This window comes from Triticum aestivum, chromosome 4A (genome assembly GCF_018294505.1).
Source record: "Triticum aestivum cultivar Chinese Spring chromosome 4A, IWGSC CS RefSeq v2.1, whole genome shotgun sequence".
In the NCBI taxonomy this organism is placed as follows: Eukaryota; Viridiplantae; Streptophyta; class Magnoliopsida; order Poales; family Poaceae; genus Triticum; species Triticum aestivum.
The window spans coordinates 76,383,713-76,395,871 of record NC_057803.1 but is presented as its reverse complement, the minus strand read 5'-3'; the positions used below and the strand labels follow the sequence as shown (position 1 = coordinate 76,395,871).

The 12,159-nt window shown below is 44.8% G+C and overlaps 2 protein-coding genes across 2 annotated transcripts; one reads left to right on the top strand and one right to left on the bottom strand.

The window, feature by feature from the left end:
* The first annotated feature begins 226 nt into the window (after nucleotides 1-226).
* On the top strand, nucleotides 227-2,574 carry LOC123085247 (uncharacterized). Its single transcript, XM_044506872.1, has 2 exons — nucleotides 227-878; nucleotides 2,265-2,574. The coding sequence occupies exons 1-2, from the start codon at nucleotides 308-310 to the stop codon at nucleotides 2,459-2,461; spliced, it is 768 nt and encodes a 255-aa protein (XP_044362807.1). The 5' UTR covers nucleotides 227-307; the 3' UTR covers nucleotides 2,462-2,574.
* A 1,337-nt stretch (nucleotides 2,575-3,911) lies between these two features.
* On the bottom strand, nucleotides 3,912-10,771 carry LOC123085246 (uncharacterized). Its single transcript, XM_044506871.1, has 8 exons — nucleotides 10,438-10,771; nucleotides 8,701-9,015; nucleotides 8,182-8,441; nucleotides 7,671-7,812; nucleotides 7,202-7,573; nucleotides 6,976-7,107; nucleotides 6,264-6,392; nucleotides 3,912-6,174 (listed from the first exon to the last, which is right to left on the bottom strand). Exons 1-8 carry the CDS (start codon nucleotides 10,534-10,536, stop codon nucleotides 4,165-4,167), a joined length of 3,459 nt encoding a protein of 1,152 aa, XP_044362806.1. The 5' UTR covers nucleotides 10,537-10,771; the 3' UTR covers nucleotides 3,912-4,164.
* Between the last annotated feature and the right edge of the window lie 1,388 nt (nucleotides 10,772-12,159).

The window sequence follows — 12,159 nt, the reverse complement described above, 5'->3', positions numbered from 1 at the left end:
GTCACAGATCTTAAAAAAAAAGATGAAACGTTTCAAAAAAAAGACATAGCTTTTTTTAGGGGTAAAAAAAAGATATAGCTGAAACGGAAATGACCCATAGTACCGCGGCAGCCGGCTAGACCGAGGCCGTGATTTTCGAAACAGCCATACTTTCGCCATCCCGGCCCACAAAATCCTCGTGCCTACTCCGCTCCGACGCTCCCACACCCACACCCACTGCACGGCCGACGCCCCTGTGTACTCCGTTGCTGCGGGCCTTCTTCCACCCCCGTCATCCTCCGGCCGCCACCGCCCACCCCCACCCGCCATGGCCTCCACCTCCACCTCCCTCTCCCTCGCCTTCTGCCCTCTCTTCCGCCCAACCCCCCAGCCCCAATCCCAACCGCGGCACCTCGACCCCAAATTTCCCAAACCCCTGCGCCTTAGCCTCGCGCCTGCGCTCTCCTGCGCCGCCCCCCTCGCCGCCGTCCCCGACGGCGTTGCCATAGACGACATCATAGAGAAGGACTGGTCCTTCCTCAACGCCTCCGGCTCCCACCTCCCCCGCGCGCTCGCCGCGGGGGCGCTCTCGCCGGCGTCGCGCGTGCTGGCCGTGACGCCCACCGCGTCCTTCGTGAGCGCCCTCCTCTCCGAGTCCCCCTGCGAGCTCCTGGTCGCGGCGCACGAGTCGCTGTACGTGCTGGGCGGGATCAAGGAGGAGCACGACCAGGTGAGGTGCTTCCATTTGGAGGGAGGGGGAGGGGGCCAGGGAGGCGGCGTGGTGGAGGCCGTGCCGGGGAGGTTCGACGCGTTCGACGTGGTGTTCGTGTGCTACTTCCCCGGGATGGGGGTCTCGCCGGCGGCGCTGCTTAGGTCGCTCGCCAAGAGGTGCTGCAAAGGTGAGAGACCTCCTGAAATGCTACTGCCTTATCTGGTTTCGTCTCTTGTTTTTCAGTCTGAGTTTATCAACGACATTACTGTGCATTTCCTTACATAAATTGTACCGATATGACTAGATGGATATCATATCTCTGCGTCCTTATTGATTCACTAATGGGTACTGCTTTTGAGATGGTATGTGTGATGCTTAGACCTTACAATACAAGGCACATTATTTGTAGAAATTGGTGGGTTTCAATGGTCAGATTGGCCTGTTAGATCAACAATGTTTTCTTGTTGAAGCCGTGTCCCTTAGGGCTCCGGTTCATTAAAAGAAGGTAGAAAAGAGTTGCCTGGTTAATTTGAGGAAGGCCGGGCGAAAAACATTACAACATGCCCACAAGAATGGGCATCCTGGCCGACCTGGCTCCTGCGAGGCTCGTTGGCAGAATCGGAGCTACCTAGTCCTTACGCGTTTCGGCTGGCTGTTTGGCATAGGCCGCCAGGGTTCTCATGTTGCGTTCTTTCGGAGGGTTATTAATTAACATGTTGCATTGCCATTTACATGAACTGCCTGGATAAACTTGTTTATGTACTGTATCCTATATTGTGATGTGATAGCAAATTGTTGAATGAGTACTATTTATGGTTTGTCAATTTAGTTTGCATGGAAAGCATTGAAGGAATTTAATTGAACAGATATATTATGTATTGGACCGCACGCTAACTTTATCCATTAGTATGTTGTCATACCTTTTTTCTCAAGAAGGGTAGTATACTCTTGTTATTTTAGTCCCTGAGTCATTAGGCAACTCTTTAAGTTAGTAGCAGATTTTGGTTGATAGATGCTGCTCATTCCACTTCAAGATCCACAGCGCTCATTAGTTAAATCAGTCACCTACTTCTGTTCGATTAATCTTGTGCTGCAAAGTCAACTTAGAGTTCCAGTTGGAAACAAGGGTAACCTTGAGTTCCCTCCAGGTGATTTGCAGTATGCATATGGTATTATGTTCACTATATTTTGCATCTGAGAATTCAGTCAAAGCTTCAAGTAATATTAGTGTTAGTTCAGTTAGTAATATATCTTGTGCTTCGTTGTCATATAAATTTGCCTCACGGTCTAGTGACAACCTCACACATAAGAGTCAGGTTGGTAAGATTTGTCTGCATGCAATTCTTGTTATTATTCAAATAAGACACCAGTCAAAACTCCCCAACCTTGCCACACCTCGAGTTCAGGCGTTTATCAGGGTACTGCAGGTTGTTTTAATCACGAACCAAACAACTCCTTAGTTTTGAAATCTTAAGGCTTTGTGTGTTTTACTGCACAAAAAATACTTTTGGGATGCAAAACCTTTTTTGTGCTCAGTTTTATAATTCGATCGATTTCTTTTCGTTTCGCCTAGGTGCAAGAGTCGTCATCTTCTTGGATCAAGGTAGGCAGAGCCTGGCGCAACACCGCAGGGAGAATCCGGACCTTGTGTTCGCGGACTTGCCCAGTAGGTCTTCTCTGGAGAAGGCTGCAGATGGGAGCAAGTTTGAAATGGCAGAGTTCATTGATGAGTCATCGCTGTACCTTGCTGTTCTTCTGTTCCAAGGGTGAAACATTTTTGTAAGACAGATTGCGTAGACTGGTATTATCTACATGACGTTTAAGCGAGCTGCTTGTTCATAGATACGCAGGAAATTGCAAGATTACTTGTGTTTATCTACTTATCTCTGCATCTGTTTCCTAACCTATCTGGCCGAGACCATCCCTGTGTCTTGCACCTTGCTACTACCTGCTCCGCACAGAGCAAAGGCTTGCATTGCAGTAGCAAGATGTGCAGAGAGCCACAACTTCAGTTTTGCTTGTGTTAGTTCATCAGTTCCATCGTCACAGCCGGCATAGTGCCTATGCAAAAAGGTGTCGGCATGTTTATGGATGGCGCTCTCCGGTGGTGGCTCGCGTTGCTCAGTTCCAGTAGTGCGGCATCCTCGATGCGGGCAGAAGCCGGAAGGGAATAGGGTTCCCCTTTACGGCAGCAGTGGCGTGGCGGAAGCCGAAGGCTCCCAGTTTTCCATTGTGGTCGGTTGCCTTGCTGCTCTTCGTTCACCTCGGTGCCCTGCTGCCTCCTTCGACGACAATTGCTCCTGGAAGCTTTCCAGTCCCACTTGGTCGTTCTTGGACAGCAGTGGTGCTGTCGGCCAGGTGTGCCCGAATCGAGGTCGCTCTGAGGCTGCTTCAGGCTTTGAGGTTGGCATCCTTCTTGCTCTCAGGTGAGCGTCTCTATACTCCAACAGTACGACGCCCTTCGAGCCAATGCGAGGGGATAGGGTTCCCCTTCAGTGTTAGAGAAGGAAGGTGTCCTGTTCTAGACACCATGATCTTCAAATCAACCCCTTGTGATGATTGGTTGTGCCATGCTGTGCTGCATCTGCCATGACCTTCTTTAGTGCCAATGTGTGGCGTGCATCACCATTCAAGCTTTGTTCGTCGTTTTGACTACTCTTGGATGCTCGTGGTGGTTTTTCTTGTTGTTAGCTTTCCCCTTTGCATCAGTTTGGCCGTTGTGGTCTGTTGGTGTGCTGTAATTCCTACCAGGTTGATGGCTTCGTTAAATTAAAGCGGGGCTAATCTAGAACCTTTTGTCTAAAAAAGTGTAGATTAGCATGGTGTGAGCAGCGGATACGTTTCTGCGCCACAGAGCACATGAGATACCCAAGACAAATTGTGGCACAGCCACAGGGCTGATCTAACGACTTCTCTAAGGTCACCGGCATAACGCTTAGGGATGTAAATGGCGGAATAAACAGCACCGCAGGACCGTTTAGTTGGTTTTAGCTCGATAGTTCACTTTCCCCATTTACATCCCTAATAACGCTGCTTGTGCTTGCTCCAGGTGATCACCGGGATAGTTCTCGGTCAGCAGTTCATCCCATGCAGAATAAGTAAGCGATGATAAAAACAGCTGGAAAAAATGTAAAGAGAAAAAAAACACAGGAACCAACTCATTCACATGACAGCTTCAGCATTCCGAAAAAGGAACTACTGAAGCAGAACGAAAAAGGAATTGGAAATTTACCTCGTTTATAAATCAAAAAGGCTACATGATACACTATCTTCTCATACACACAAAGGGAAAATATAAGAAAAAAATGTATAAAAGATATAGTTCCGGCCCTATAGTCCAAAACTGAAGGCACGTAAGCATACAGAAAAACCACTCAAAACATCCTTTATTTCGTTCGGTTGATACAATCACTCACCGTATACAGTTGTAGACAGTAAAAATGAGAAGAGCACGTCCCCCATGTGTGTTGCTTTTAACGGGATAAAGGGAAATAGCCGCTTTGATCGGTGGAGAACAGATTATACTCCTTCACATCTGTCTGCTCTCTGGAGCATGGCTGCGCTTGAACCGGAGCAAATGGCGGCATCCTTGCTACCGACTCTCCGCTCTTACCATCTTTGGGTGACGGTGGGCCTTGCGGAGCTATCGGCAGGTTGAATTGGAACAACGAGAAGGATGCACTTTTGTCAGGCAATTTGTTACCATCTGGAGCATCCTTCGGGCCCATCGGCTTCAACATGGAATTAAGCCTGTCTGGATTCAAGCCTCCATAAGGATGACCACCAGTTGGCGCTGTTCCATGTCGGTAAGGGGGGAGGGGAGGCGGAGGCATGACTCTGAAGCTGGTCGGTGTCTTGAGAATTTGCTCTGGGTGAATACAACTAAAAGCAGGAGCTGGGTAGCGATGTACATTGTTGTACTGCACCGAGAAATCAGCAGGTCCGTTCCCAGGTACTCGGAATCCGACTGGACCAGAGAAGAAATTGGGTGGCTGACCATACTGGAAGTATCCATTTGTTGGAGCAGCACACGAGTGACTATGTGGCCCAATTGTGGTCGGTGAATATGCAGGTGGTGCATGCATGTTCTGCTGATGCGATGACTGATTCTGGAAGGGGAGTACACTGAATCCAAATCTGTCGTTGTGAGGCGGGCATGTGGCTTTTGGGTGGTATTCTCTGAAACCATTTCCTGCACACGTCTCAAACAAAGAACGTGAAGCAGTTCTTGTCGATGGAGCTTCTGTAATGATGTTGACTCTCTCCGAAGATTCCTCCGAGTCAGATGATGATGATTCTGGAGTATGAGCACTCAAAGACGTCACACTGCTTGAACTGCTTTCTCTATCTGCCTCGCTCATACATGAAGATGAGCCATCAGAACTGGCAGAGTTCGTCATGAGCTCTTCGTCTGGCTTAGAACCTTCATTATTTGTTGAGTGGCATTTTTGTTTATTCGTCATAGGAGTTCCATCAGAACAAGCAGATTGATTTTCCTCACGCTGTCCATATGGCTGATCTGTTTCTGATTTACAAACATCAGTGGACCTTTCAGAAGCTTGGTCTAGTGGTTCACGTCCTGTGTCAAGCTTTTCACATCCACTGGTATCACATTCCACTGGTTTGGGTGACTCGACATTGTCAACTGATCCTGACATATTATCTGTGTCATTTAAGCCAGTCTTTTTCCGAGTATCCATTCTCTCCCATACTTGTTTTGGAATTGCATTTCTCTCGTGTGTACTACCAACACGGCGGTACTGCACTAAAGGCTTATCAACTCCTGTTTTCTTTGCCATCTTCATCTCCCTACCTGCTCTAGCTGTTGGCAAAAAACAGTTGTCCTCTGTTTTGTAACTTTCCTGATGATCACAGCTGCAAGAATTGTAGTCTTGCCTATATCTTGTTCTGTTATTTGTACTACACACCGAGTTACAACTTCCATCACCATTTCTCATCCTTTCCATTGATCGCCACTGCATATTGCCAACACTTCTAGATTCATCTCGGCCGTCATCATACCAACAAGAGGAGTGGTCTTGAGGAACGTCCTTTCTCAACCTCAGATTTCTCCGTGATGGTTTTGATTGCTGGGATGTGAAAGGTTCACTGCTATTAACTGGAGGACATTTGGTCACTGTATCGCAGCAGTCTATATTGTTTTGTCCATCAATTTCTATGGATGAAGATTCAATCTCAGCGTGGCACAGAGCCACAGCTGTGGAATTATCTTCCTCTTCACTAGCTGCTCTGGAGCCAAAAGTATTTCCTGATTCGTCGTTAGTACATGTCGAGGAGTTGCTTAGAGTTGAGGATGAAATGTCGTCTGATGTTTTGAACTCATCTCTTTTCCCCTTGTCCCTTTCCTTCTCTTTCAGCCTCTCTTTTCTCCTGTGCTTCTTTTCTCTCTCTTTTGTTCTCCTCCTCATCCTACGCTCTTGTTCTTCACGCTTCTCTTTCTCCTCTTCCTCGAGAAGCTTGTTCTGCAAGGAGTCCACAAAATTGATATTCACAAATACAAATGAAACTACCTTCCCCAAAATTTATTTGCACTTGCACATATAACACATACCTGTTTTTCCAATGTAATGATTTCTTTGCATGCTACATGCACTCGCTCCTCCAGAAGTTTGAGTGCCAAAGACACAAAGACACTTTGTGCATTTTGCTGGGCGGCGCCTTCTCTAAAAGCTTTCTCAACCTGCAAAGAAAATTTAGTATACAATTAATGCTTGGAGTATGAGTGTCTAATTCCTCAACAAATCCTAAATGCTTGCTGGTGACTACAGTCACACCAATAGTATGGCAGAAAAAGAGCTTGTCCACAAGCTATGTGTGTGGCAGGTAAAAAATGTATCAACCCAAGTAGCAACTAAAGTTTTCAATCTTTGTAAGAAAAGTAAAGCAAAAGAAAAAAAATCCAACGTATCAATCACCTCAAAACAATCCATTGATCAACAGAAAGAGAACACAATTATTACTTCTATACTGAGGTAAAGAAATCAGATGACATACACCACTAGAAGTCTTCATATCACGAATAACGAGAACTGGCGTGTTACACTGTTACTGTAGTTTCCTTGTAAGATTGAAACCAAGGAATAATGTATCTTGCTGAAGATCAACTAGTAAGCTGGAATATACTGCTAAGACACCTTAATTTGGTAGACATTATTCATAATTTATTTGTAAACATATATTTCTTGTCCTTTGTGCAATCAGAATCATTCATTATACAAGTACTGCTTCCAATAACTCTCGAGACGATTTTGACAATCAATTACCTGTTCTTTGAATATCACTGCAGCAGCATCCAAGAGAAATTCTCTTGCCAATTCAGGACTTTTGGCATGCTTCTGCGGATGAGAGCCATCACCGTCAAGATCATTTTCATCCCTTTCCATGGCATCATCCTCCTGCTCATATTTTCATTAGTCAGTATTACAAATGCTCTCAATTAAGCTTATCTTAGCTAAAGATGTAAGCAACCATAAGTGATATGTCACGTACATCCTCTTCCTCGGCCTCTTCAGCATGCTCAAACAAACTTCTGATACTTTCACCCTTTGTAATTGTCACAAAGCCATCTCCCAGCACCAGCCTGTGATGAACACAAGATTGGCCCTTCAGTGCATGTGCTTTTACACACATCTCCGTATAGCGGCCATCGAGCTTCCAGGCTCTCAGAGTTATGAAATAATCTTCAAATTGATCAAGATCAATCCCACTTCTTTGGACTTGGGTCTTCATCCCAACATTTTCAAAGCCAAAAACATCTGATTGTCCTTCATCTGTCCCAATAGCCCATTCAAAGTGATGATAAGACCCATCTGTCTCTGATATAGATTGGCGCCAATCAACTATGACGGAATCCTCAAATACCTGCAAATAAGAGAAACCAGATTAACTTCATAGAAATTCTAACCAAATGCCACTCAATTTAATGCATGGTCAACATTGAGGAGTCAGTCACCCTGACCTCGCATTGAAATGCATAGTCCGCAACACAGAACCAACTGGTGCAGCGAGGTTCCCTTCGAATGCGTTTCAGTTCCTTCAGCTCCTTGAATTCACGGATAACATTCCTTCGGCAATCTCGGCAAAATCTCTTGCTATCAAACCTGTTAAATAAAAATTTCTGAACTGTTAACTCTTCTATTAGCAGCTTACAGAAAATACTAACAAATGTCAGCATTTTAGGACAAATTTACTCAACTCCCAGCAGGCTTAAATGGAATCAATCGGTCGACAGTAAAACTCGCCAGGATCTTACCATATCTATACAAATATCCAGTGGAACTAAAAAAGACATTACAAATACTTGCTAAGATTGTTCTCTAGTGCATCTTCCACATGGTGGATATAAGCAGAGTTCGGTTTCAGTTATTTTGTCCGTAAGTTGAATACCTAGTTCAATGAGTAGTGTTTTATGTCTTTTAACTTGAACTAGCATGAAACGAAAAGCCTCTCCATTATGCTCAGTTGCTCACCTAAACATTAGTCTTTCAATGAAATCATCCTCCTTCATCCGCAGAAGAGAAGATCTAGTTTCGTCGCATAATGCTGACCAGAAATTCACCAGTGTATTGCATGAAAGGTGGGCAGTATGCAGAGCACATGTTTCTCTTGTTCCATACCCCCTGCTATAGCTAGCCATCCCTTGGCTAATCCATCCTCTGCCACCCCCACCACATGCATCAGGATAAAGCATTTCTCGTTCCCTTTCTCTCAGTCGTGCATTGTCAAATACCTGATTAAACAAATGGCGGGTGCATTAGGAAATAGAGTGATCAAATATGTCTAATCTAGAATTAAATATTGTGAGTAAAAACCACAGCCACATGCATGATTTGAGATTGCTTCAGATATAACAAAGAGCGATTAGTTCAGACAAATAAGGATCACTAATTCAGTATACGAAAATATCATAGTTATCAACCTTAGTTCACCAATGCAGAGAACAAAATAAAATATGAACCACGAGTTATGGCACAATTGTTTACACTTACATTCTGGAGCACCCGTAGCGAGTTAGCTTTCATAAAGCAGTCAATAAGCGTAAGGATGCCATCCTTTGTTGTTGCAAGACCTCCCCAAGGGTGAACAGATGGATCCTGAGATCCATTTTGCTGCCTAATCTTTGATTCACCACTTGAGCTCAGACAATCAATATCTGAAACTTCTTGCTGCAGTGACTTGAAATTTTCCAAAAGCAACCCATTGCACCTTGAACAGTAGAAATTCTTGCGAGCTTGTTCAATGAGGGTTTGCTTATCCAATTTTAGAAGCTCCCGCCGTGCTTGCGGTGGCAAATCATTCCAGAACTGAAACAAGTTCAATCCACAGTCATAAAAGTTATCTTGAAACTCACATAACTTCATTTTCCAAGATAAAAATATGATACCACTTAAAATACACATTCTGGTTTTATTTCCATTACATAGGAAAGTGGATACTCCAAACGCGGGGACAAGAAAAATCTATTATGGAATAGAAATCAATCATGATTTTACACAAGAGTACGGCACCAGCACATTTACAGCTCCAACCAAGGCGGACACGCGGAGTGCACCAAAGTCAAGGTGCCTCGGGAGAGTTGTAACGGAAAATTGAGCACATTTACAGCTGCAACCAAGGCGGAGTGCGGCAAAGTCAAGGTGCCTCGGGAGAGTTGTAACGGAAAATTGAGCACATTTACAGCTTCAACCAAGGCGGAGTGCGGCAAAGTCAAGGTGCCTCGGGAGAGTTGTAACGGAAAATCGAAGGTCATTGTAGAAACGTAAACAAATTTAAAACAATAAATGACATGGCATATTAATATTCCACGACAGAGATACAAAACAAAGCACACTTATTTATTCTACCTGTATCACCATTTGATATCCAATCTAAATTCCACTTGCTGTGCTTGCTAGCTTATCATCCTACTACTATCATCGAAGGAAGTGAAAGATGTAAAGTATGAAGACTTGGGATCGGAGAGTGAGGTGCATGATTAGTTGATATGAACTCAGTCTCATCACAACTCGATGAAAATTTCAAGAAATATATATCCTGTTTTGAGCCAATAGTTTACATCTCAAGTGTTCTGACAGAATTTTGTTTTCCCAACTCAATCGAGCATTATGACATGCCAGAATTATTGCTTTACATCCTTCTCGAATCAGGAAGAATTCGAAACCAGTTCTAAATCAAGTGTCTCAAGCCTTTGCGAGACGACTCCATGACTGACCACTCCAATTCAACCCATACCAAACCAAACTCATAATGACAAGTATCAATAAGGCCCAATCCTGTTTTCCTATTTAAACATACCAAACCAAATGTGCAACTCCAAGGGTTAGAGTCCCTAAGAGCAATGCACCAACTCAAAGTCAATGCAATCTGGCTACCCACAGAGTAACTAGTACTAGTACATATATGCTCGTCAGGGGCACATGGGAAATCCTGTTGAATCTAAGAACCATAATTCACTGGGAACATAAATATCCAATCCAAGCAAGCTAAGCTTAGTAGGGAGGGCCCAAGGGGGGCGAATCCTTTTTGATATCACCAACTAAAACGCCTCGGTTTCCCCGACACGGTGCCTTTTATGTGAATTACACACCGAACCCGAGCCAATCCAAGGCAGACGCGGGGCAGCCAGCTCAGTCACAGATTCGCAGGGACGCCACCGCCGAACCCCAATTCTCACATCTCAAATGAAACCCCGGCACAGTACGGAATCGACGCCCACGCCGCGTTACCTTCTGGAGGCGATCGAACGTGATCTCGTCCCGCCGCCGCGACCAGATCCCCGATCCCGAGGCCGAAGCCACGGCCGTCTCCGCCGCGACCCCCGCCATCAAGTCCCCCCGCGGCCCTCAACACGCAACGACGTCTCCGCGCCCGATCTACCGCCGCCGACGCCGGCGGCGACACCTGCGGCCGGAGAGCGAGGGGGCGGGGCGCGTGGCCGGAGCTGGGTCCGGGGCTGGGGCGGATCGGCCGCGGTGGTCGCGCCACCGGGGTTTTTGCTGGCGAGAGGGCGAGATGGGGGGGAGGTGGGGAATGATGAGGTGAGGTGAGGCGGGGCGGGGGGTGGGGTGGGGTAAAAGGAAGAAGATGAGGAGGAAGAGGGGGGAGGGAACGCGACGGCGTCGTACGTTTTTTAACCGCCACGGTTAGGCTAGGCCGCGCGGTTCGATTGTTCAGGCGTTCTACTGGTTTTTTAACCGCCACGGTCCGTTCTACTGGTTTCGGGATTTTAGACGGGCTGGTTAAAACAGCCGCCGTGGTTTACCATTGTTCAGGCGTTCGAAATCTGGTGTGGTGCGACGTGTTTTTATCTTTGGGTCCTCGTGGAACACCGAATTCCCGTTTCACAGTCGATGGGTGTCACATGGTGTGTCATCATAAGTTCATAATGACTAAACTTGTAAATGTGAGCGTGTCATCCCCCATTCAGCTAGTGTCGATTCATACACTAGAACAACGTGGAAAACTCCCAGACAACATGGAAATAGTTTACATCCTTTTAGAACTTAGCATCAAACTATATAGATGTTCAAAGGAAATAAATCAAATCTTATAAGCTTGATATATAAGATACAATACAAATAGCCAAATATTTATTATATGTGACTAACTGACTATAATTAATAGAATAGTACCACGTGAATCTTAAGGGCATTTTCAGATTGTTTGGTCTCTCCAAGGAAAATAATGGCACGCATGTGCCTAGAAAAGGTGATTACAAAGTTTTGGTTTATGAGTTTAGCAGTAGATCCCATCTTGAAGGCAAACAATGAATGTATAAAATGGAGACAACATAAACACTTGTGTCATTTTATTTTCACAATACAAAGGTTTATTTTCTCAAGACAGCCAGTGGATCACATCTTAGATTGTTGTGCGGGATGTTAGGGCTTTCTATTTAACACGGGAATAAGAAAAATGATAGGAATGTCATGTGCGATAAATTCCTAAAAGATATTAAAACACATCAACTTGATAACCGTAATTTGGATAGTTCATAACATAAAGCTTTGGAGGAATGTCGCTCATGTTGATTTTGTCCCCCATGAAACTAGGGTCCTATGATTGACAACTTCAGTCCTATGATTCAAAGGGGCAAAATCATAAGGACAAAATTTTCCAAAGAAAATATGAATCGTGAAATCCAAAGAAGTCATTGGTAAATAAAAAGGAAGAAATGATATATGGATAAATTACATCCCTACATATCAACTTGCATAGCGCCAAAGCCATTCTAATGTTATCATGTGGTATAAAATGTGTTTCAATCATTGTGAGTCACCAAAAGATGTTTTTTAGTAAAATGTTGTGTTATATGTGTGAAGTTCACATGAAACGGATACGGCTTTGAAGGAAAGGGGGGTTGGATTTTGATAAAATATAGAGATGTTGTGTTTATTTATTATTATTCATGTATTATCGTTTTTGCTAGGATCGCTTCCAAAGAATGA

Coding starts and splice junctions, on each gene's coding strand:
- LOC123085247 (XM_044506872.1), top strand. CDS start 308: ATGGCCTCCACCTCCACCTCCCTCTCCCTCGCCTTCTGCCCTCTCTTC. Junction 879..2,264: donor CGCCAAGAGGTGCTGCAAAG/GTGAGAGACCTC, acceptor CGTTTCGCCTAG/GTGCAAGAGTCGTCATCTTC.
- LOC123085246 (XM_044506871.1), bottom strand. CDS start 10,536: ATGGCGGGGGTCGCGGCGGAGACGGCCGTGGCTTCGGCCTCGGGATCG. Junction 7,574..7,670: donor ACTATGCATTTCAATGCGAG/GTCAGGGTGACT, acceptor TCTTATTTGCAG/GTATTTGAGGATTCCGTCAT. Junction 7,108..7,201: donor AAGAGGCCGAGGAAGAGGAT/GTACGTGACATA, acceptor AAATATGAGCAG/GAGGATGATGCCATGGAAAG.